Source organism: Pundamilia nyererei, unplaced genomic scaffold (genome assembly GCF_000239375.1).
Source record: "Pundamilia nyererei isolate P.nyererei 1_Seehausen unplaced genomic scaffold, PunNye1.0 scaffold00060, whole genome shotgun sequence".
Classification (NCBI taxonomy): domain Eukaryota; kingdom Metazoa; phylum Chordata; class Actinopteri; order Cichliformes; family Cichlidae; genus Pundamilia; species Pundamilia nyererei.
Genome location: NW_005187461.1, coordinates 44,325 through 66,824, shown reverse-complemented (window position 1 = coordinate 66,824; position 22,500 = coordinate 44,325). Strand labels below are relative to the sequence as shown.

General features: G+C 42.9%; 6 protein-coding genes across 6 annotated transcripts in view; 2 read left to right on the top strand and 4 right to left on the bottom strand.

Annotated features, from left to right (window-relative positions):
• The window catches only part of nup93 (nucleoporin 93), a 23,144-nt gene extending 18,542 nt beyond the window's left edge, over positions 1-4,602 (bottom strand). Inside the window, exons 1-3 of the mRNA XM_005734722.1 lie at positions 4,444-4,602; positions 3,406-3,588; positions 2,388-2,505 (exon numbers count right to left, since the gene is read on the bottom strand). Coding sequence (XP_005734779.1) covers positions 2,388-2,505; positions 3,406-3,584 — 297 coding nt within the window. The 5' untranslated portion in view covers positions 3,585-3,588; positions 4,444-4,602. The remainder of the gene's footprint in view (positions 1-2,387; positions 2,506-3,405; positions 3,589-4,443) is intronic.
• A 3,050-nt stretch (positions 4,603-7,652) lies between these two features.
• On the bottom strand, positions 7,653-8,749 carry steep1 (STING1 ER exit protein 1). Its single transcript, XM_005734721.2, has one exon. The coding sequence runs from the start codon at positions 8,495-8,497 to the stop codon at positions 7,820-7,822; it is 678 nt and encodes a 225-aa protein (XP_005734778.1). The 5' UTR covers positions 8,498-8,749; the 3' UTR covers positions 7,653-7,819.
• A 699-nt stretch (positions 8,750-9,448) lies between these two features.
• Positions 9,449-10,203, bottom strand: mt2 (metallothionein 2). Its single transcript, XM_005734720.1, has 3 exons — positions 10,080-10,203; positions 9,920-9,985; positions 9,449-9,682 (listed from the first exon to the last, which is right to left on the bottom strand). Exons 1-3 carry the CDS (start codon positions 10,102-10,104, stop codon positions 9,591-9,593), a joined length of 183 nt encoding a protein of 60 aa, XP_005734777.1. The 5' UTR covers positions 10,105-10,203; the 3' UTR covers positions 9,449-9,590.
• Positions 10,204-14,235: 4,032 nt separating this feature from the next.
• On the top strand, positions 14,236-19,089 carry LOC102204113 (lathosterol oxidase-like). Its single transcript, XM_005734718.1, has 6 exons — positions 14,236-14,580; positions 15,272-15,487; positions 15,578-15,710; positions 17,157-17,257; positions 17,610-17,738; positions 18,191-19,089. The coding sequence occupies exons 2-6, from the start codon at positions 15,278-15,280 to the stop codon at positions 18,458-18,460; spliced, it is 843 nt and encodes a 280-aa protein (XP_005734775.1). The 5' UTR covers positions 14,236-14,580; positions 15,272-15,277; the 3' UTR covers positions 18,461-19,089.
• On the bottom strand, positions 18,951-20,441 carry anapc13 (anaphase promoting complex subunit 13). The gene is made up of 2 exons (XM_005734719.2): positions 20,179-20,441; positions 18,951-19,273 (listed from the first exon to the last, which is right to left on the bottom strand). The coding sequence occupies exons 1-2, from the start codon at positions 20,275-20,277 to the stop codon at positions 19,148-19,150; spliced, it is 225 nt and encodes a 74-aa protein (XP_005734776.1). The 5' UTR covers positions 20,278-20,441; the 3' UTR covers positions 18,951-19,147.
• A 1,152-nt stretch (positions 20,442-21,593) lies between these two features.
• On the top strand, positions 21,594-22,421 carry pierce1 (piercer of microtubule wall 1). Its single transcript, XM_005734716.1, has 2 exons — positions 21,594-21,698; positions 22,014-22,421. Exon 2 carries the CDS (start codon positions 22,024-22,026, stop codon positions 22,348-22,350), a length of 327 nt encoding a protein of 108 aa, XP_005734773.1. The 5' UTR covers positions 21,594-21,698; positions 22,014-22,023; the 3' UTR covers positions 22,351-22,421.
• Positions 22,422-22,500: the final 79 nt, after the last annotated feature.

The window sequence follows — 22,500 nt, the reverse complement described above, 5'->3', positions numbered from 1 at the left end:
GCGCGTTCACCCTCACACTGCCAGAAGCTAAGTGCTTTTCCAGTCAGTGAGTGAAACCCACCCTGGCCAGGATACATCTGGCCGACCAATAAGAATAAAGAAGATTTCAATGAAACAGAGAAGAGGCTGGACTGCAACAGTGGAAGAAAAAAAACCACAGAGATAAGAAAGGAGGGTGATAGAGTGGTGGCACATGTATGTGGAAACCTGATGGAGAGAACAGATACAGTGGAGAGAAATAAGTAACCAATACAGGAGGATTAAGCAGGGTGGGAATAAGGGATGGAGAGAGCACTCAGGGAGCAAAAAGTCTGATAGATATTGCACTTTCAGACTTCTAACAGAACCTTTGTTTTACATTTAAACCTTCTGTCTCCAATACCGTCAAAACAGTTCAAGATTCACGTGTACCACAGGAGCAAACGCAGCTTTGAGCCTCCAGCCTAAAACAAAGGACAGAAGCGCACGATAAGCTCACTTTGTTCTACCTCCCTGCATCACAGTTTCTCCATAACTTGCATAATCTTCAGATCTAACCAACTTCTACTAGAGCAGCATGGCCTCTGGCAATCCATCAGACGTCTTCACGCTCAAACCTGCCAAACTACAAGACAGTTTCACACACATAACACAACTACCTCCTCACGCCTGACTAAATGCGACAACATGCCAACCATGTATCCATCACAAATGCTATTAATTCTGTTCAGCTCTACAATCGTGTACACACACTCAGTCACAGCACAACCTCCAGAGCCACATCTATACATTATGTGACATGCACTGCTTTTACATGGGTGAAAGCTTTTTTAATTCAGTGCAACCCCACAGATGTAGTTTAGTGTGACTGATGATGCATGTCATCACATAGTAAAGTACAGTCTAATGAATGTGCAGAAAGAAAATATGATCAAAACTCAAAGTTAAAGAGAATAAACAGCACGATGTGACCTTGAAACCAATGAGATTTTCCATGAAAGTCATTTTTCTTGACTGTCCACAAAAACAGAGCCTGTGGGTCACACAGCAAACCCAATTTTCCACTGGAATAATTAACTCGTTGGCTTTGTGTACTTATTTCTGTTATCTCTTAAATCTTTGTTCTGTTCAGCCTCCAGTTATAAATTTCAACATTTTCAGCCTTTAACTAACAAACTTCACACTTGCTCAGTTTTTATCAGGCTTATCTTGTCAGTGGGGACAAAATGCAGACTTATTATCTACAGTTAATTACTTTCAGACCTTAGCCACAAAACAAATTTAATCCTCACTTCTAAATGCAGTGAAATATGCACATGCTTATTAAAAGACTAGGTACTAGTTTCTTACCATCTGTCAATGGAATATTTCTTATTTCACTCCACAAAATACCTCTCAGTGCTCTCAGTAGTAAGCGAGTCTTCCTCTAGTGAACCAGTTCATTTAGGTTAAAAACACTGCATTAGCAGCTAGCTAGCAGCTAGTTTATGGTACCTGTATGTAGGGCTGCTCGATTATGGCAAAAATGATAATCACAACTATTTTCACTGAAACTGAGATCTCGATTATTTGACAATATTTATTTAACAATAACAATGTGTTGAATAATGACTTTAAAGATTGCACTATTTTATATTATTTTTTGACAAATACTGATAACAGTGCAAATGTTTGCAGTACAAGAAATCAATGAAAAATGGAAACATCTGTTTAGTGAGCTTTGCAGTGTTGCTCTGTGGTGCAGCTACACTGTAGCAAAGTTTACACACTGTGTCTACTTGATCCACGTCTGACTGAACCCATAATGTTTCCACACCACTCAAGTTTTTTTTTTACCTCTTTACAACCAGCAGCAGTCACTCTCCTCTCCAAATAACTTCTGCTGAGCTTTCCGAGCTTCCCTCGGGTCCTCTTAATCAGCGGTCCCCAACCCCCGGGCCTCGGACCGGTACCGGTGCGTGAGTCGTTTGGTACCGGGCCGCGAGAGTTGAGGCTCAGGTGTGAAATGTCTGTTTTTCAGGGTTTTTATCAGTTTTCAGCGTTATCTTGTTATCCTTTTTATCGTTAACTCTGTTTTCCTGGGTCTTTTCACGTGTGTTATGAATAAATCTTCTTTTTTTCGGTACTAGTTTTATTTTGTTGTGTTTATCCGCGACACCTTAAAGGTCGGTCCATGAAAATATTGTCGGGCATAAACCGGTCCGTGCCGCAAAAAAGGTTGGAGACCGCTGCTCTTAATTGTTGTGACGCGTGTTCGAAACGCAGAGAGGTGCGCTCGATTTGCCACACGGAGCAGCGCGAGAGTAAAGCACGAGGGAGGGGCTAATAATCGGCTCAGTCATTTTTAATGATCGTTGAAAGCCCAGATCGTAATCAAGATTACAATTCGATTAATTGAGCAGCCCTACCTGTATGTCCGTGTCTTTGACTGGCTCCAGGGGCTCAAACGTGGTGGCAGCACTGAGACTTTCTAGCCTCTGAGAAATGTGGAAGATGTCTAAACCTCTGGAACCAAGGAGGATGGACCTGAGGTGAAACAGAAAGGTGATGAAGAACTGACTGACAAATAACTGTAGTTGCTCCACGTGACCACTAGAGGTCGCAGAACGCTTTACCACCGTTATAGAAACCACTGATGTGAACTGTTACGCATCAGATCAGGTGTCATCACATACATCACAGAGAGGATTTCAATCTAATATCAATGCAGTTTTAAAACTAATACATTAAATCCTTTAAATATCACTCAAGCTTATTGATTAAGGAATATCTTCTTTAAATCTTTAAAACCAAACATATAGTTTAGAAATGAGTGTGTCTATCATAGAGATTAATGGGAAACAAATGAAAAATGATTTTATACTTTACATTTTATTTACATGAGAATATATTGCAGTAGATTATACTAAATCTGTCTGTTATACTAAGTCTGTTATTGTGAAACGTGTATTATTATTAGTAGGATTCTTACCACTATATATAAAAAGGAACTCTTCCCAGGTTCTTTTTTTCATGTTGATCTTTAAAATTTAGACCTGATGCCTTGTGTGACTGTTTACCACCAATTTAGTTCCCTAATAGCCCGTCCCTTTCTTTACTGGTATTGGGCTCTAATTACTTTATTTATACAACTTTGTACACATAGATAACCATTCATTTGTTATCTATTACCATTTTTGCCAGTAGCAGTAATATTATGATTAACAGTGGGACATTTTCTGCCTATCTGCACATACTGATGTTCATATTTCATACCGTTCTTGGTTGTATCTTGTTATTTTATAGTTCAGCTTTATTTTGTTGTTTACTGGTTTACTCTGTGACTACTAAGTGTTTTTGTTTCCACTCTTATAGCACTGTGCAATAACAGAAACCACAAGAATTTCCCTCAGGAAAAATAATAAAGTTCTATCTTATATTTCTTACGCTTTTACGTCTGCAGCATCTTGGGAGGTGCGGGTCAGGGTGCGAGATCGAAGCCTCTCCCCCGCCTGCTGGATCTCCTGAAGGTTCCTTTCGACGTGAGGAAGTTCAGACACTGCTTCGGTCTCAGCAGCCAGCTGCTCTGCCTGCTGCAGGAGCTCCCCAAATCCCTCTGTATCCATGCTGCTATAGAGAAACAAATGAAGATATTTACATGTAACATCATCAGAGGTGAGATGAATAGTGTACAGTGGTTTGGGGAGCTATAATTTTAGGATGCTCACATCCTTTTGGGGGGGGAAAGGTATAATTGGCCTGGACAATTTTGCATAAATATGTTGCTGTTATTTTAGAAACCTAATCAACATTGTACCTCACCGGCTAAAGGTTTTGTATGTATTATTTGTTGTTCATTTTCAATCCTTAGAAGAAGGGACTGGGTTAAAATGTACTGCAATTCCTCAACTGCGTGGATGGAGATTTACACAAATTCAGAAGTAAACGTAAAGTGAGCACGTAAACGTTTCAGACGTAATATAGCTGAGAACTGCCACAACAACAACAACAACAACAACAACAACAAAACACGTTTAGGACTAGGCCTAGTCGATAACATACAAACTGTGAATAACATAAACACCCATGTATATAAGGTCATACAGCTGTGAGCTTTCGGACAGTTGACAGCAACACCTGGAGCGCGCGCATGGAGCGCTGTGGTGTTAGCTTAGTTGCTATAAACTCGCTTTAGGAACAGCAACAAAAATGTACAGTTTCAAATGAAACTTAATTCCGGCTGCTGTGAAGTGGCGTGATGTGAATCACGATAAAAACATGTTTGAATTCGTTTTATTTTATTGTAGTGCTGTCCTTTTGGCTAAGCTTCGTTAGCATGCTAACATGTAGCTACAAGTCAGAATGAATTACACTGTGCAACGTTAGCTAGCATGCTAAGCTGCTATTATTCTTATTATGCTCAGTGTAGCGTTAACTCAAAAAGTTCATTTTGATGACGCGGCTGGAAGCAACTACACTTCATACCTGTTGTGTGAGGTGGGAGAAAATACGGTCCTGTTTATACTCCACGCGTGAATGTATTTACAGTTATCTTCTGTTACTCCGTTTCTTCAGCACGCAAGTACATTATTTGCCCCGACCGGCACTTCTGGAGTCGATCGTGATTGGACAATCCCGCATCCCTCCCGGAAGTTCTTCTTCTTCTCTAGTTTCAAATATTAACGAAGCATATCGTCACCTACTGTCATAATTTATTATCATCATCATCATTATTATTATTATTATTATTATTATTATTATTATTATAACACTAAGTAGTAGGATAACTCTTCTAAATATAGGCAGAAACGTGTACAGTATGAAAAGCTGTTCTTGCTTTTAGAAGTATTCTTTGTCAAAAGTTTCAGTATTAAAATGCTTGTTTTGTTACTGTAATGCTTACTTGGGGTGGCTGTGGCTCAGGAGGTAGAGCAGGTCACCTACTAATTTGGAAGGTTGCTTTAGCCTGTGTGAAAAATATCCTTGGGCAAGATACTAACCCCAAGCTGCTTGTATGAATGTGATAGAATTTGTGTAGGAGAAGCATAGAAAAAGAGTACATGAACAGTGTATGAATGGGTGAATGAGGCAATTTGTGTAAAGTGCTATGAGTACTCAGTTAGAAAGGTGCTATATAAGAACCAGTCTATTCATATGGAGTTGAACTACCTCTATGTGGGCATAGAGGCAGATAGACTTTTGCTCATAGAGTCATGTTGACAAGTTTCAGTCATTTGCTGCAGCAGCAGTCCTTTATCATATAAAAAATAACAAGACACGCAGTTGAAACCTCAGTTAAGATATCTCATGAATTCGATGTGCAGTTAAACGTTTGTACAGTGACAGAAAGCCAAGTGTCACTGGTCCAGCTCACTTAAAGGCTACATGTGACCCATTGTGTAAAATTAAATTGTTATCCCTGTCTTAGATAGTCTCAAGATTCAGCTGTTGTCTGTGGGGAACAGGCATACATTTAAACTCTACTGACATCATTTGATTTTTATTTATCTCAATTTTGCTGCTGCCTTGAGACAAAACCACTGGCTTCAGGTTAAATCACAAAGATCAGATGGGTGATCCACACCTGCTTCCAAGCTGCAGTCTGTGGCTTCATCAGGAGAAATCTGGTCATGTGGCGCACAGTCGCCTTGAGCTACTTTGTTATATAATACAATATGTATGATCCTATTATACAACAAAAAGCAGACACAGAAAGTGAGGCACAGGGATTGCATTACTCTTGCATACAAAAGTACAGAAATCTGGAAGCTATGCCGAGTTTTCCGCTGGTCCCAGGGATCATCAGTTAACCTCGTGACTGGAAAAACTCACATGTGAGAGAGAAAAACAACCAGTGAGGACAAATGAAAAAAGACCCAGTTCACATTGATCAGTGACAAAGATCACAGTAAGCATAAAAATGATAAGCATACTGTGTTGGATCTCAGTAACAACAGTTTGTACCACAGAAGAAAAGTGCAAATGTAGCCAAGTTATTGGTTTTAGTTGTGTCTCCAATTTATTTTGAAGCTGTTTGTTTTCATTACCATCAGCATCCAAAGCCACAAATACTTTGGCTCTTCTGTCAGGGACGTTGAGATCCAGTCCAGGCGACTCATTGTTCTCCTAATTTGTCTTGTATTTTGTGGCCTACATTGAGTCTGGTGTGCTGGTCGGATACTGCCCCAGTTATTCTATCTTCTCATTAATCACAGGATCTTTTTTTAGCATTTGGGCTCCTCAACAGTTCAAGGCCTCGTTTGTTGTCAGTTTACCACCTGAATCGTGGAGCCATGGTGTATTAACAAGCTGCTTCATAAGACACGAACCATCATTGGTCAGAATCTGGAGGCATGTCAGTCAGTAAGAGACAGAAGTCACCAAACTTTACACCAGGGGTAGGCAACCCCAGGCCTCGAGTGCCGGTGTCCTGGAGGTTTTAGATGTGTCCATGATTCATCACAGCTGATTTAAAGGGCTAAATGACTCCTCAGCATGTCTTGAAGTTCTCCAGAGGTTGGTAACGAACTAATCATGTGATTCGGGTGTGTTGACCCAGGGTGCGATCTAAAACCTGCAGGACTCGAGGCCTGGAGTTGGACACCCCTGCTTTACACGCTCCACACAGACAGCAGAGCCTTTCTGTGACAGGTCCACAGACCTGCTCCATATTTATATTTCTGTATTTGTGAATGCAGTCTGCACGTCTTTATTGCCCAGTGTCAGTCTTACTTTTATCTTAACCTTGTATTTATTTTCTTTTTATCCTGTTTTATAAATAAAGATCTGACAGCTTATGGCCTTCCCCATGTGCCTGTGGAACTTTAACTTAACTCTGTTATTTATTTTTTTATCCTACTGCTGCAACACAATCATTTCCTCTGTGGGATCAGATATTTAAGGAACTCTCCTGAAGAGTTTGGAAGAATGCTCTAATCCAGGGATGGGGAACTCCAGGCCTCGAGGGCCGGTGTCCTGCAGGTTTTAGATCTCACCCTGGGTCAACACACCCGAATCACATGATTAGTTCATTACCAGCCTCTGGAGAACTTCAAGACATGCTGAGGAGGCCATTTAACCATTGGAATCAGCTGTGTTGGATCAAGGACACATATGAAAGCTGCTGGACACCGGCCCTCGAGGCCTGGAGTTGGACACTCCCACAGCTTTACAGATGCTTTCTTTTGAACTATGCACTGATAACAAGTTGGATAATCATATTTGACCTAGACTGACTACAAAGATTTTCCCAGATTCTTGGCAATGTTGTTCCTAAATGTTGCACCCATTCTGAACACACAAGTCTGAGAGTAGTGAACCCTCTTCTCTATCTTCAGTCTCTCTGGAATGACCTCTTTTTGTGCCTAATCATGTTACTAACCTGCTGCCAGGTCCAACCTGAAAAGTTTCACTGGCTCAAATAAAAATGAGCGAAAGAAAATAATACAATAAAAAAAACTAACGATGTTTGTTCTGATGTGTTTGTAGCTTTAAAATTACATTTTTTAATTAAATATTTGGTTTGAATTATACACAACTCAAAACTGATGGTGACAACTTTACCTACAGGCTTCTGTTCATTGAGCTGTTGCTAATAAAGTTTTCCCCCTCGTGTGGGCTGACTCTTTCAAACAGCCGAAGCCTTCTGTGAGGTTTAAAGCACTCTGCTGGTGATAACGACAACAACAAAACACTTTTTAAAAATACCAACAACAACAAAAAATGTTTATTTTGTCTTTTCCTGTATGTACAAAACATTATGACAAACTAATTTAAAGGCCAGATCACATTCTTATGATACGACCGCTACACTCATCAGTCCTGTACACCGAGTCCCAGGCAGAGCCTCCTCAGACTCCATCTATTTGAACTGATTATCAATGAGAGTGCCCTTCATCTTGGCCTTCTTGGCCTCCAGCTCAGCCAGCTCCTGCAGCCTCCTCTTGCTCATGCCCTTCCTCTCCAGCTGCTTCTCGATCACTTTGGCATTCTGGGCATAGGAGTCCGCCACCTCCCTGGCCTCGATCTCCTCCTCCTCCTCGTCGATGGTGGAGACGGTGACGGAGCTGAACTTGCCCATGTCTTTGGTCCGCTTGGTCATCATCACTCGGACTTTCTTGGGAGCCTCGGGCTGCTTCTGGCTGTAGACGCTGGTGTTGCCGAAGCCCTGCCCGAACTTGACCACGGCCCCGTCCACGATGAAGGTGGCCGGGTTGTTCTTCTCCTGGTGCTGGTAGAAGAGCAGCAGGCCGCATTTGCCGCACTTCTTGCGGTACTGCCTCTCGATACCCTCGGCTCTCTTGATGTACGTGTTTTCGTCCTCCTCCACGTTGCAGAACTTGTGAGCGTGTTTGGCGGCGTCGATCACCCGGGCTTTGTCCCGGGGTCTCATGGGCAGCTTCTCCAGCTGGCAGTCCAGGACCAGAACCATCTGGCCGCACAGGCAGTAGTAGACGTGGAGGGGCTTCTCTCCGTCGTCGTACTCCTCCCGGTCTCTGGTGTCCGAGCACACGACGCTCCTGGAAACCACCTTCGGCATGTTCACACGCGTGGGTGTATTTTACTACCAGGACGGGATCAGAAACACCGCTACAGCCAAACTTGCCCAGAAAATAGAAACAACGCAATAGTTCCTGTGTGCACCGACGATATTGTTCCCGCGAGAAACCCAAGTGTCGAATATTTGTTCCGCCTTCACAGATCGTTCCGCGAAACTCAAAATAAATAGATTTTATTACAACCCCAAACCAAGAAATACAACTTTATTACAGATTAAACGTATGTAACACTACCTCACAACAATAGTGCTCTTTGCAAGCACCTCCAGGGCCGGTGTCCTGCAGGTTTCAGATCTCACCCTGGGTCAACACACCTGAATCAAATGTTCAGTTCATTACCAGGCCTCACGTTGAGGGGGTCATTTAAGTCAGCTGTGTTGGATCAAGGACATCTAAATCCTGCAGGACACCGGTTCACCCTTGGGCTACAGTAACAGAGCAGAGGAGGATCCTCTTTGAGCCAGCACGTAACAGGCCATGATTGGAGGTGAGGGGAAAGACAAAGGATCAAGAGCCTGCAAAAAGGATATTACGTATTTGCCCCCCAATTCAACTAGGCAAACGGGCTAATAAGTTTAAATTCCATTTCTGGTTAAACGGGGCAGACATTTTCAGTCTGCTGGCTCACAGCCACGTGTAACAGTTCTGGACTAATTTTATAGCAGCTTTTGTTCAGTTCAAGTTACTGAACTTCCGTTTTCCAAATGCTAATACGCCAGCTAATGCATTTGGATTTCCAACTTTAGATTTGAGACCAGTTTCTTTGCATCCCTGCAAGAGCCTTTTAAGTGGGCCACACAGTTTAGTAGCAATCCTGAGTCAATTTAACTTTAGTCCTTATTCCAAGATAAAGATTCCAGCATTAGACAAAGTACCACAGAGCGTGACCAGAGTGAGATGACATCAGCTGAATTAATACACCAGACAGGTCATAGCGTCAATAAACATGTTTATTTCAGACACCCAAAGACAAGTACAAAATCATCCGTCACCATTTCGTGGACGTGTAAATTTATGATTAGTGGCAAATAAATGACTCCATAATTTCAGCAGAGAGCTGATGCTGCAGACTCCTCACTGGCAGCAGCTGGTGTCGCACGTCTTCCCTTTGCACACGCAGCCAGAGGCGCATTTGCTGCAGCCGGATGGGCAGCAGTCGCAGCAGCCTGCAGTGACAGACATCATTACTGACAGAATACAAAGAAAACTACAAATCTCACTGAAGCAATTCGAGCCGCTGCGCATTTTGTTTTTTTAATGGCATCAAATGTGGAATTTTGAAGAAATGGCGCATGACTATAAGACACAATCTTCACACTATGCATGTTGGGAAGATAAACAGGAGCGTAACATTAACAGGTCGACAGATTACTGTTTGCTGTGCTGTGAGGTGTTAGACTTACTCTTCTTACAGCTCTTGCATGAGCACTTTGTGCACGTGCAGGATCCTCCGCAGTTGCAGGTTCCAGCTGCACATAAAAAACGTCAGTTGAGTTTCATGTGGTCCGCTGGTAACAAGCAGCGCATTAAATAGCCTTGTTAAACAGCGGCAGGAATACTCACTCTTGGCGCACTCGCAGGGGTCCATTTCTCAGTTGATGGCTCGTTCAGAGTGATGCTGGCGTTGCTCTCGTGTCTTCGGGACTTGAGTGAATGTTGTGAATGACGGTGTAGGAGTGGCTGTTTTATAGCGTCCTGGGAACAACAGAGCCGAGTGCAAAACACGCCAAGCACGTGGTTAATGATTACAAAGAGGTTTGTGCACACGGCATGGTCCAACCTTTCAGCAGCGGGAACAGAGAGATCCTCATAGCCAGATCTATGGCCTGCTGCCTGAACATTATATAAGAATGTCAACTCCTGGAGAAATTCATTTAAACAGAGGAGAACATCTTCAGGCTACACGGAGATGTGAACACACGGTCACAAACGCTCACCAACACTGATTCATGTAGAATGGGCTACATGAAGTGCGGGTCTCCAATCAGGACTTAGTTTTATATGGATGGAAGTGACTCTCATATTAACCATTTGGGGCTAATATGAGAGGATGTTGGGTGGGTGGGCGCACGAATGATCACCAACACTATTATTTTAAAAATTACAAAAAAACTTTTCAGCATCTGCTTCACAGAAAACATTTCCGTTCAGTATTTTCATAACAAACTTAACCTCATACTTGATTAATTGAAACTAATACACTCTATGCCGGTATTATTTTGACAGTGCGATCATTTCATGGGAGTAAACATCCACATTAAATATCCTAAATCCAAATCTAACCGCTCATTAAAAAAATAATAACACATGTAATATATCGTGTGACTCCTCAGTTTTGCTCATTTTTTTTATAATAAAAATAATATAGTCATCATGTTGTTGAACAACTGCAGCGGAGAACACGGGGTTTCTGGCGCTGTGCACACGGTGCAAACCAGCTGGCGTCTGTCTGCCGTCGGTGCCGAGCTGCACCCGGCCGCTCGTGAGCGAACCGAAGCAAACAGGCTATTGTAATATGCTGCGTTCACGTACCGTGTGCTATCGGAAATACCGGATTCAGCAGCGAGCCGTGTGCATATGGCACGTGAGACGTCGCGTCTCCCCACAGAGGACAGAGAAAATTGTTGTTACACAATATCTATTTTTTAATAATAGCAGTCTTACAAGAAATTAAACACCAAAATCGCACAACGCATAAAATATCCGTGGGGAAACATCGGTGCGCAACAATAAAGAATCAAACAGAATAGGCGAGCTTTAAAAGAAGTGCTTTGTCGGTATGTGTGAGTACAATAGAACAGAACAAAATTAATCTCGGCTTCCGTAATCCTGGATGTTTCGCACTTGGTTGCTTAGTTTTTTATGTCTATTTGTCTATAAAGACGATCTGTATTTACAATTCTTAGGTTTTCCATGACGGGAGCGTGAAGGCAGCATCATTCACTGCACTCGACACTGGAGTGTTTCTCCATTAACATGTAGTTTCTAGAAAGAGTGTGTCAGCCGATGTAAACCGCAGGGAGCGACGAGCGAAACGAGCTTTAGAGATGAGTGCTACTCCTCTTAGCGAAGCAGCTGAAAATGGCAATTATGAGGGAAAAATCGGTCATAATATAATAATACTGCAATTAGATTCAGTCCATCCATTTCCTATCGTTCATCCAGGGTTGGGGAGGGGGCAGAGTACTCCGGTCTGCTAACACAGACCTACAAATCAAGAAGAAGAAGACACTTTAAATAACTCAATGACCTGAGCTGACTGTCCAAAAACATTGGTGAAAACAGAGAGGGGAACTACTGTGCTTTCCCCCGTTTCTTTTTGTTTTCTTGGACTCTAGTGGAGTCCCAGCTATGTTCACACAACCTTCTGTGCCTGCACAACTTTTCATTTAGAGTCATCAGACCAAAATGTCTCTGGGGACAGAGGACACTTTATAGGACTTGGACCAAATTTAATGCTTCTGTCTGGGATGCAGTGTTACATGTTGGTGCATTGATTAGCAGCAAAGTCCAAACACAGGTTTGTTGGTTTAACTGGTGATTCTAAACTGGTCACTGTGTGATTGTGAGGATGAATGACGTTGTTGGGTCTGTGTTTCCACAAGCCCGGCTAGTTTCATCATGAAGAAAACAAGACATTACAGAACATCTTCAAGCGGTTTTTCACTCGCTAACGAGGGACGCTTTGGTCAAGAACCAGGTCTTGGAGCCCACGCTCCTGTCTCCAGCCCAAAATCCTTCCAAGAGCAGCTTCCCTCACAGCTATTGATTGACAAACTTACAATACACATCACAGCACAAGCACCTCCCTCTGTAAAACCCCCTTCTAAGACAAGGCACTATATGTGTGTATGTGTAAGCACGTATATGCATGTGCAAGAATGTGTGTGTGTGTGTGTGTGTGTGTGACCTCCTGCTGACCAAAAGGGTCATAAAAGCAGGAAGCTTACAACAGAAGCTTCTTCTACAATAAAACCTCCCCCAGCACAGAGTGGCTGGAGAGGTGGTCAGGATCAAAGGAATGTCTTGAACTCAGATTTACAAATTTAAGAAGCCCAATGACAACATTCAACAATCCCCAAGACTACGCCATGCTGGGTCATACATGTTTTGTTAACCCTTAAATGAAACACTGCCACTGAAAAACACGTTTGCATTATTTCCGGTTGAAAAATGTCAGTGCCGCAGTGCAGTGTTGCAGCCACTGTCTGAAACAAGCTGTTATAACTCCGCCTCTGTTTGGCCTACGTCCTTTTGATTGGCTGCTTCTTACAAGCAGAAGTTTTGAACAGCTGCTTTTAGGGATTTTTGTTCTCCTAGCCACAGCTGTGTGACTGAGATCACACCATCAATATAGTCATGTCATCAAAATAAGGCCATCCCCTCACTGAAACATGATGTGGTAAATGGCCTGCATTTGTACAGCGCTTTTCTAGTCCCTAAGGACCCCAAAGCGCTTCACACTATTCAGTCATCCACACATTCACACACTGGTGATGGCAGCTACATTGTAGCCACAGCCACCCTGGGGCGCACTGACAGAGGCGAGGCTGCCGGACACTGGCGCCACCGGGCCCTCTGACCACCACCAGTAGACAAACATGGGGTTAGTATCTTGCCCAAGGATATTTGGCATGCAGTCAGGAGGCAGCCTGGGATCCACTGACCTTCTGATTAGTGGCTGACCTGCTCTGCCACCCCCGCCACATGATATAGAGCCAGGAGCAGAACATTTTCATTATTTGAAATTTTAGCCATGTTTTATGAAAAGCCAGCATTTTAACAGCAAACGTGACACAAAGTAAAGCAAGAGAGAAGAAAAAAGCTCCACCTTACATGTAAATAACCTGTCATACATCCTTTATGAATACACTGCTTGGATAAATATGCAGTAGTTCCTGTTTTTGTACATGATTCATTTTGGACCCTGGATGTGAGAACTGTCCATTACTCCCTGAAGGTGCTGTTTCAGTCCGGGAGCGCTAGAGGGAGACAGTTACACGTGTACCTACTGGTGGACAAGAATGCATAATATGAAACAACTCAGCTGCAAGTAACTGGTGTTAAAATATTTAAAGGCAGATACCAACAACCCAATTTCAAATGGCACAGGTGGCCTTACGCGCTCTATTTGAACTAGAATGCCTGACTTAATGTGATGGACACACGTTAACGAGCAGTTATAGGAGAGGAAAGTGTGGAAGTGGCATAACAACATCCCCTGTCCTGGTCAGAGCCTCTTTGCAAGTGTTGCTCTGCTCATTCTGAGAAGTGATTACGCTGTCTTAAATTTCATACTCAGTGACTGTCTGCATGTTCTGTCCACCAAGATGTGTGTTTATGTCAAAGGTCAGTAATGCCGACAGACAGACTATACTTTACACTGATGGGATATTCTAACAAAGTGTTAGGCATGCTCCCAGCAAGACTCGCTTCTCTTAACTCTGTGTGTGTGTGTGTGTGTGTGTGTGTGTGTGTGTACAGGGCAGACAGCTGAGCTGCTATATTTGATCCTTCCAAGCCCAGCATGGGACAGGGTACATCCACTACACACACGCAAAAATGACATGCTGACCATTGCAAGGGATTTAATTTTGCATTAAAACTGAGATAATACAGCTGAGTTGCTACAATGCACTTTTCACAACTGTGTAGAATATATATATAATATTTAATTCAATGAGCACAGATATTGTGAGAAAATGGTGTCAGCTGCGGAGCGCTCCTGCCGCTGAGCTCTGAGTTATTTGCTGAGCGTGCTGGGATCTTGTTCCACCTGGACAGGCATGTCTGTGTCTTCTTGGATCCACTGAGCACACGGTGTCAACTACCTCGCAAAAAAAAGAAAAAAGAAAGAAAACCGGAGCTTCTCTTGCAGTTTGTGGAGACGGCGGCCGATTGCACGGTAAACCCATGTTAGCAGCGGAGCAGTTTTCCGTATGGGCCACGTGTTCTCTGTTCCAGATGATCTGCTGTTGGACAGACTGTGAGAGGAGGAGTGAGCACTCATCAACTTTCTAGGAAGGTTCTTTCTAATCTGGTGACAGAGCCCGTCCTCAAGCAGGTCAGTGCAGCACAAATGATGAATTCAGCAATAAACGCTTCACTAACAATAATTTTTAAATAGTAATGAGATAAAACCTGGAAAGTTGAGGTGGATTTTCTTAAACTGACCGCTGAGATGAAGCTGCAGTAGGTGCACTAAACAACGGTTTGTTTTCAGTCACTGAGTGAAGAGGGTGAGTAGGTGCGAGAAATGCTCATGATTCATGTTGAACCAAACAGATCCAGAACAGCTTTTCGATTACTATAGAAACAAGCTTGAGAACTTCTGTAGTCATGCAGGGACGCGGGGAGCAGGTACGTAACTAAAAAGTTCAAATAAAAGATTTAAAAGTGAACAGCTGAGTGTTTTATGCATCGGCCTCGCAGGGGCAGTGTTGGATTTTGTACCAGCACAAACTTATATTTCACTGTCTTATTATTGTTGCTCCTTTCGCAGTATTTCATGCACTTAAATGTGTACATGTGCTCTCTGACAGAGCAGCAGTGACACAGATGATCCAGTTTCAAAGCTCTGGCTGAAGCAGCCCTGAGTGTGTGCCGTGCACACCACAGAGCTTAGGCTATTCAATTCTCGCTAAAACATAATAACGTTTCCACTCCACCTAATTTTAGCAAAGCGGGCTGTGATTGGTTTGCTCTCTCTCATGTATGCTAAGAGCACTACGGGACATCATTTACTGTCTTCACAGGCTGCCATGGATCATGTGCTGGACATAGCTGACTGTTACTTCTTCACTCCTTACATTTACCCGGTCTCATGGCCTGAGAGCTGGGCTGTGCGCCAGATTATCAGCCTGTGGGTGGTAACCAACGTGGGAGCTCTGCTGGTTTACCTGGTTTTTGGTGCTCTTAATTTCTACTATGTGTTTGACCATGTGCTCATGAAGCATCCGCAGTTTATTGAGGTAGGCCAGTGGATGGATAGCCAGCTTTGGTACCATTTCCAAACCAAGGTTGTCCTAAACCCCAACTTGGTGCATTTGCTTCACTAACAGCATCAAGTAAGAAAGGAGATCCAGCTGGGAACAGTCTCCATCTTCTGGATGAGTTTTCCCACCGTGGTGCTTTTCTTCTGGGAAGTCAGAGGACACAGCAAACTTCATGACAGCGTCAGTGAAAACTCCCTGGGTGAGAAAACGGTTATTTACATATTATAGCACACGATTCATGTTCGCTCCAGTTAATGTAAAACTAAAAATGAGATTCTCAAAGTGAGCCTACTGTATTTAATGAATGTACTGTTAAAATGCTTATAGTAAATATGGCTAAAGGCTCAAATCAGAATACTTTATTGATCCCTGGGGGAAATTCTTTTTCATTACAGTGCTCCATTATAAACAAACAGTAAAAAAGACAGACAATACACAAGAATAGCACAATATATGCAGGCATATATATCAGGGCTCTAGACTAACCTCTTGCCATGGGCGCACCGGTACGCCTAACTTTAAAAATTTAGGCGCATCGGCACAAAAGTAAGGCGCACTCAGATTTTTCAACCGCATCACTTAACACTGCAGTTTTACATGTGCACTTTCTTTGGGGGGGGAGTCCATACAGACAATATTCATTTCTAAATTATTAACTAACAAACTTGTGCTTAAAGTGCTTTGTCAATATTGTAGAAAATGTTAAACTTAATCATCATCTCGGCCTCCTCTGACGACCTGTTTGCTGCTGTCTGCTGCTGACAGGCAGTGTTAGAGGGGACACTCGGGCATTTATTGCAGCATATAATGTGTTTTCTGGACACACTGCTGCTTTTTCAGCATTCAAATATTGATGGCACTGTGTCAGAGCTGGCTATGAATTTCAGACGGATCAGGCCTTAACTTAACAAAAAAGTTATCAATAGTTCTTTTCATCTTTTCTTATTACAGCTACATCCACTCTGTCGGGCCCAGGCTGCTCACTAGGGCTGGGTATCATCACTGATTTCTATAATCCATTCGATTCCGGTTCTCAAAGTCCTGATTCGATTCAACTTAGCCTCAGACAGTCAGAAATATTATAATTCTGATCATTTATCAGCACTGATACATGTGAGACTTCATCAGAATTGTGAACATCACAGCAGATGCCTTTGTGTGAAAGTAACTGAGAATAAAACACAGAAAAACATCAGGGAGATTTTCCTGGTCTGGCTTTTGATAGCAGATAACCTGAAAAATATTCTGCAATTTTGCATAATTTTAAGAAGTTTAAATTTCTTCAGTATTGAACAGCAGAAATGAGGCTTTCTTGTCCGAGGTCATTTAAGTGAAAAAAGAAAAAGACAGCGCTGTAAACAACGGTATAGTGAGTAGATATCCCTCATATGGTCATCTCAGCTGCACAGCTGTGTTTAGCACAATCGGGTGCTTCTGTGAGGCAGCCAATCAAAAGACAGCTGCCTTAAAGTGAAGGGATGAGATTTAAAGTGCTTTTTTCAGGGAGAGGCGAGTGGCTGCACTAAGGACAAGTATGAAGTGAATGAGCGTGTCCACTTTAAGGCTGCGTGCGATTAACTCACTGAAACTAACCAACCCACAAAGAGTCTGCAAAAATGAAAACTCATGTATGTCTCTGCTCCAGGCTGGTCACGACTGCTCGTAAGCATCACTGGTTTCTTGTTCTTTACTGACATGTGTATATACTGGATTCACCGCGCCATGCACCATCAGAACATTTACAAGGTGAGCTTCAGCATCTGTACTGCCAACCTACACTTGCCCCAGGCAGTCAGTTACCTTTGTCAGTGGGTGGCTTCCTATAATAAAAGGGTCCACCTGTACCAATGAACCCATGAAACAATGATTTCATGACCTTTTGGGCTTTCAGCACTTTTATGCTCACAGTTGTTTGTACCAAACAGGTTACAGGCTCGGTTTAGCACACAGTAAAACACCGAGCAGCCGAAGGAAACGTAGAATATTCTTTTACTCTTATAGTTATTTTAACTCCACAGCTTTGACTTCGTTTGTCTTGTGTATCTTCTCATTAAAAGAAAATCTCAGACTTGACACCATTTGTGTTTCTCCCCCTCAGCACTTACATAAGCAGCACCATACCTTCAAGATACCAACACCGTTTGCCAGCCATGCCTTCCACCCACTCGATGGCTTCCTGCAGAGCTTACCGTACCACATCTACCCTTTCATCTTCCCTCTCCACAAGGTGCATATCATCTGCTGTTGCTAGGAAATACTGACATGCCCGATCTGAGGTCAAAGGAGGACCACGCTGTAAACCAGGGGTTGGCAACTCCAGTTCTCGAGGATCCTGCAGGTTTTAGACGTGTCCTTGATCCATAACAGCTGATTTAAATGGCTAATTTACCTCCTCAACATGTCTCGAAGTTCTCCAGAGGCCTGGTATTAAAACTAATCATGTGATTCGGGTGTGTTGACTCAGGGTGAGATCTACAACCTGCAGGACACCGGCCCCCGAGGCCTGGTGTTTGACAACCCTGCTGTAAATCAGGGCTGCATTAAGTTATTGCTATTAAACTGCAGTAAACGTCTAAGTGACTGGACAAAGTGGATGTTGATACACTGAAATTGAGAAAGTGCACCGTTGTCTTCAAACTGTGAAATGCTTCAGCTGACATGAGTTATTTTAAACTACAGGTGGTTTACCTCTCCCTCTTTGTCTTCGTCAACATCTGGACCATTTCCATCCACGATGGAGACTACCGCCTTCCAGGCCCGCTGATATTTCTGATTAACGGCGCTGCTCACCATGTTGATCATCACCTGTACTTCAACTACAATTACGGACAATACTTCACACTCTGGGATCGCCTGGGAGGCTCGTACCGACACCCATCGGCGCTGCTGGGGAAGGGACCCCGTGACCAGATTCGCAAGCTGACGACAGAAGCAGCACAGACACAGTGATGATGGACGCTCAGAGCAGAGAGCCATTTCTGGACATTAACAGGCTATTATGCTGCCAATGGTCTAAAGCAGAAGAAAGAGACAGCCGGTACGAAATATGCAGATGCCCTAGCTAGATACTACCCAGGCAGAAGATGAAAATGATAAAGCATAGCAAAATAACACACTGTATGTTAGCTACAGTGTCATTAGGGTTAAGTAGTAATACTGGTGTGAATGTAACGAGCACAGATTTGGTGTTACACACAACTGTAGCAGAAAACTGAAAGTTGAATCGATGTGTTTTAAGCATGTTTAAGCATAAGAGCAAACCTTTTCCCCCAATAATTTGGCTGCTTTTATAGTACAGCGACATCCAGTGGCCAGACTACCTGCAAGATAACTCTGGTATTACTGCATGGGTAAAGGTGAGATGATTTTGTTACAAACTCAGGAGGCTAGATCTGTTCAAAGCCAGGGCTCCTTTAACAAATGCACACACAAACAGGAGGACTATGTGCTCACATTTATCACAGTTTCATAAAGTATAAACAATGTTTATGTTTTACAATAAGAGTGATGGATGGTTCACCACCAAGTAAAAGGCCAATGCGCCGAGAAGATACGGCACATTTGTGTGTCAAAACCGACACAGCGCGCACCACGTCTGTGCATTTTATTTGTACAGTTCGACTCTGTGTTAGTCTTTCAGCTTCCGGTGCTCGGTGTGTTCTCATGTAGGCTCTGCAGGGCGAGGTCTGTCCACTTCATCTCTTGCTCTTTCACAGACTCTGTCGATCCCCCGTTGTCCTGCTCAGCCTCAGGCAACTCACTCTGCAACAAACCAGCATCAGAAACTGGTGATCTGCTGGGATTTTCCCACAAAACCGTAACTTGTGTTTAAGGTAACATACAAATGGGTGAAAATGTGTTGTTGGTGTTAGAGATCAGAGGAGAATGTGCAGACAGTTTCAAGCTGATAGGAAGGTGAAGGCAATCCAAGCACGCAGAGCTTTGAACGCACAACACACCATGAAGCAGATGGACTACGGCGGCAGAAGACCACACAGGGTGCTGCTCCGGTCAACTAAGAACGGGAAACTAAAGCCGCAATTCACACAGGCTCATGAAACTTTGAGAACAGAAGACTGGAAAAATGTTGTTGTTTCTTGTACACGATGTGTTCACGGCACATGTAGTGCAAGTAGGAGATCTGGATCGTGGACGGCCAAATCAACAGCAACTGCGTGATGCTATCATGTCAACATGGTTCAACATCTCAGAAATGTCTCCAGCATCTTGTTGAATCTTCGCTATGAAAAATCAGAGAAGTTCTGAAGGCTTTAACCCTGGCAAGGTGTATCTAATGAGTGTATATAGTAGAAAGCAGGTAAGCATGCGCATGTCATCTTCTGTAAACCGAGAACAGGACAGAGAAGTATACCAAAGCAAAATCCCCCCCAAAACCACGTGTATATTTAAGCTTATGTTCATATCCTCTCATTCTTCTCTACTTTATACTCGAACTCGGTGTTCTGCTACTGGAAACTGAGCTTCCCGGAGGAACCCACCCGAGGGATTAATAAAGCGCTAATCTAAGTCACTGGCATTAAGTAAAAAGCTGGATATTATGGAGTGTCCTCTCATAAACTGCACTGCTCGGGAACATCCTGCAAAAACATTTCTGCTTCCTGTAATCGTTGCTCCTTGTTGACGTCAACCTTAGCATTAACATTTACCAAAGGAATGGTGACGTCTTCGTACGGCAGCCTGTCTTCCCTCCAGGCATCATCGGTGAGATCCAGGACTCTCCCATCCCGTTGGATTTCACTGTCCATCCTCCCGCCGAGACACAGCCGGCTGCCAACTAGCCTCAACAGCAGGGGAGCAACAGGACCCCAGATTTACGTCCGAGAACAACGCCGTTGCTGTTTGAGAAGAGCAGTCGCAGTAATTCTACGTACCCAGTTGTCACGTGCTGATGACGCAGTGAATGGCGCCTTTACGTGCAGTGGAAAAATACGAATCTGACGAGTTTTACTAGCAGGAGATCCAATACAATTTCTCGAAACCACAGATTGTATATATGCAGTATATATGTATGTTTATGTACAGCCATTGGTCCAAATATGTGAACTTACACAAGAGCAACATTTAGACTGCTACGTGGCATTTATGCTCCACAGTATACAGCCTTGTATGCCACCTGAAGGCAAGTTTAGCCCATCAGGAGTTATTTTAGAGTATTATCTAAATGACCTGATTCACTGATCATTGGGACCCAAAAACTGTATGCAGAAAATGGTCAGTCACCATTCAAGTCCTTGCTTTGTCACAGCCCTCCCACATATTTAAAGTGACGATTAGTTGAGTTTCATGTCTCTGTCTTCTACCACATGCATGCATGCATGTGTGTCTATGGTTATTTAGTGCCCCATGGGTTGTGGTATGTTCTATATTTTGGTGAGCAACACATACCGTCACTCTTTCTCCAATGATTATTTTGCACTTAAGATCATGCAATATCAAACAGTGGCCACACACTGTGGTTTCTTTTGGTTTCTTGTTATTGTTGTTTTTTATGTCTTCCTTTATTTGACCGCCAGACTGCCTGATTTTTATCTCTGACAGCAAAGCAAAAAAACCTGCTTTTCACATCTAATCTGTATTTTTCTTCTTCTCAGTCTTCTAATCAGGCCTCTTTATGTTGTGATATAACTTGGTTTACTCTGATTAGTGTTTGCTTGTGAGACTGTCCAGAGCATGTCTGAGAGGAGGCAGTTAGCAGCATTACATCTGACATATGAGACTCTTGTATGAGTTCAGGGAGATGTTTGAAGAGAGGAATAAGGTGGTGCTGTGTTTAAGGTACCTGATGGAAAATAGTGCTCATACTTGAATGTTAATTATTAGTATAGCGAGCTGGGGGATACTATTAAATATTTTAAGGTAGATTTGAACCAAAGTTCGGAAATATAGGCAAGTTATTACGTTTTTTTTGTTTTTTTTGTTTTTGCCAGGGCCAATATCTGTCAGTAGCTGTAATTATTTCTTTAAACTATGTCCAGCTGCTGATGACAGAGAGTCTTTTTTTTCCAGTACAAAAGAGTCGGAGCCCCGTCCTCTCGCGCTTTCTTTGAAAGTCTCGTGAGATTATGTGAGGTCAAGCGCCTGGGTCGTCATTGCTATGGCAACCACATGTTTCTCTGTCTTCAACCCGTGACCAGTCGGTGTATTTTGTTGAGTTCACGAATCTAAGGTAATTATATGAATCACATCGTAGTTTGGAAACAAAAACGCTTCAGTCAAGCAATAAAAAACCCAGTGGCGCGAAATTTAGCGCTAGATAGTGAAGTTAAAAGAAATGAATAGACATGAATCACAAAGATCGCTGGACCGCTCTATGCTCGAAAATAATTTAACTGTAATCACTGAAATATATATATAATCTTAAATCCGTGTAAAACTAATACCCGCTATATGCAACTCTCCATTGACCATTAGTGAGTCCATATATACCTAATGTAAATGTGTAAATAATCTCCTAAATCGTTTCCCCCTCCTTTTTTAATAGAAGATCAACAATGCCTGTTTCTCCAGAGCAGCAGGCAGAAGATGCCAAAACATCAACCAGTCCCGGAAACCCAGTTTTTACCTGCGTGATTACTCCACAAGCAAAAGATCTGATGTCTGCAGCGGGAACAAAGCTCGAAAGCATCATGTATAAGACCACATCCGCCGACTACGGTCGCCTCCCTCCAACCTTTGAAAGCTCTCCGTGCACTTTCCACCCCAAATCACAAAGATTCACCGAAGAGCTGAGGAAGACCGGGATGTATCGGAACTACTCCTTTAATACATCCCTGGACCGCAGCAGGATGTGTGACTGCTTTGCAGGACATGTCTTTTGAAAAAAATCTCAAATGTAACGACTGCAGTATTCAATATCTGCACATGTGAAATTAAATGACATTGTTTAGCATGTGTGTTGATGTTTTTGTTTTCCTAGGCGTTTGATTTATTTGTCTTAACCTGTTAATATTATAGGTATATATTATTTT

Coding starts and splice junctions, on each gene's coding strand:
- steep1 (XM_005734721.2), bottom strand. CDS start 8,497: ATGCCGAAGGTGGTTTCCAGGAGCGTCGTGTGCTCGGACACCAGAGAC.
- mt2 (XM_005734720.1), bottom strand. CDS start 10,104: ATGGACCCCTGCGAGTGCGCCAAGA. Junction 9,986..10,079: donor CCCCTGCGAGTGCGCCAAGA/GTGAGTATTCCT, acceptor TTTTATGTGCAG/CTGGAACCTGCAACTGCGGA. Junction 9,683..9,919: donor ATGCAAGAGCTGTAAGAAGA/GTAAGTCTAACA, acceptor CTGTCACTGCAG/GCTGCTGCGACTGCTGCCCA.
- LOC102204113 (XM_005734718.1), top strand. CDS start 15,278: ATGGATCATGTGCTGGACATAGCTGACTGTTACTTCTTCACTCCTTAC. Junction 15,488..15,577: donor AGCATCCGCAGTTTATTGAG/GTAGGCCAGTGG, acceptor CTTCACTAACAG/CATCAAGTAAGAAAGGAGAT. Junction 17,739..18,190: donor TCATCTTCCCTCTCCACAAG/GTGCATATCATC, acceptor TTTAAACTACAG/GTGGTTTACCTCTCCCTCTT.
- anapc13 (XM_005734719.2), bottom strand. CDS start 20,277: ATGGACAGTGAAATCCAACGGGATGGGAGAGTCCTGGATCTCACCGAT. Junction 19,274..20,178: donor AAGACGTCACCATTCCTTTG/GTAAATGTTAAT, acceptor GGTTTGTTGCAG/AGTGAGTTGCCTGAGGCTGA.
- pierce1 (XM_005734716.1), top strand. CDS start 22,024: ATGCCTGTTTCTCCAGAGCAGCAGGCAGAAGATGCCAAAACATCAACC.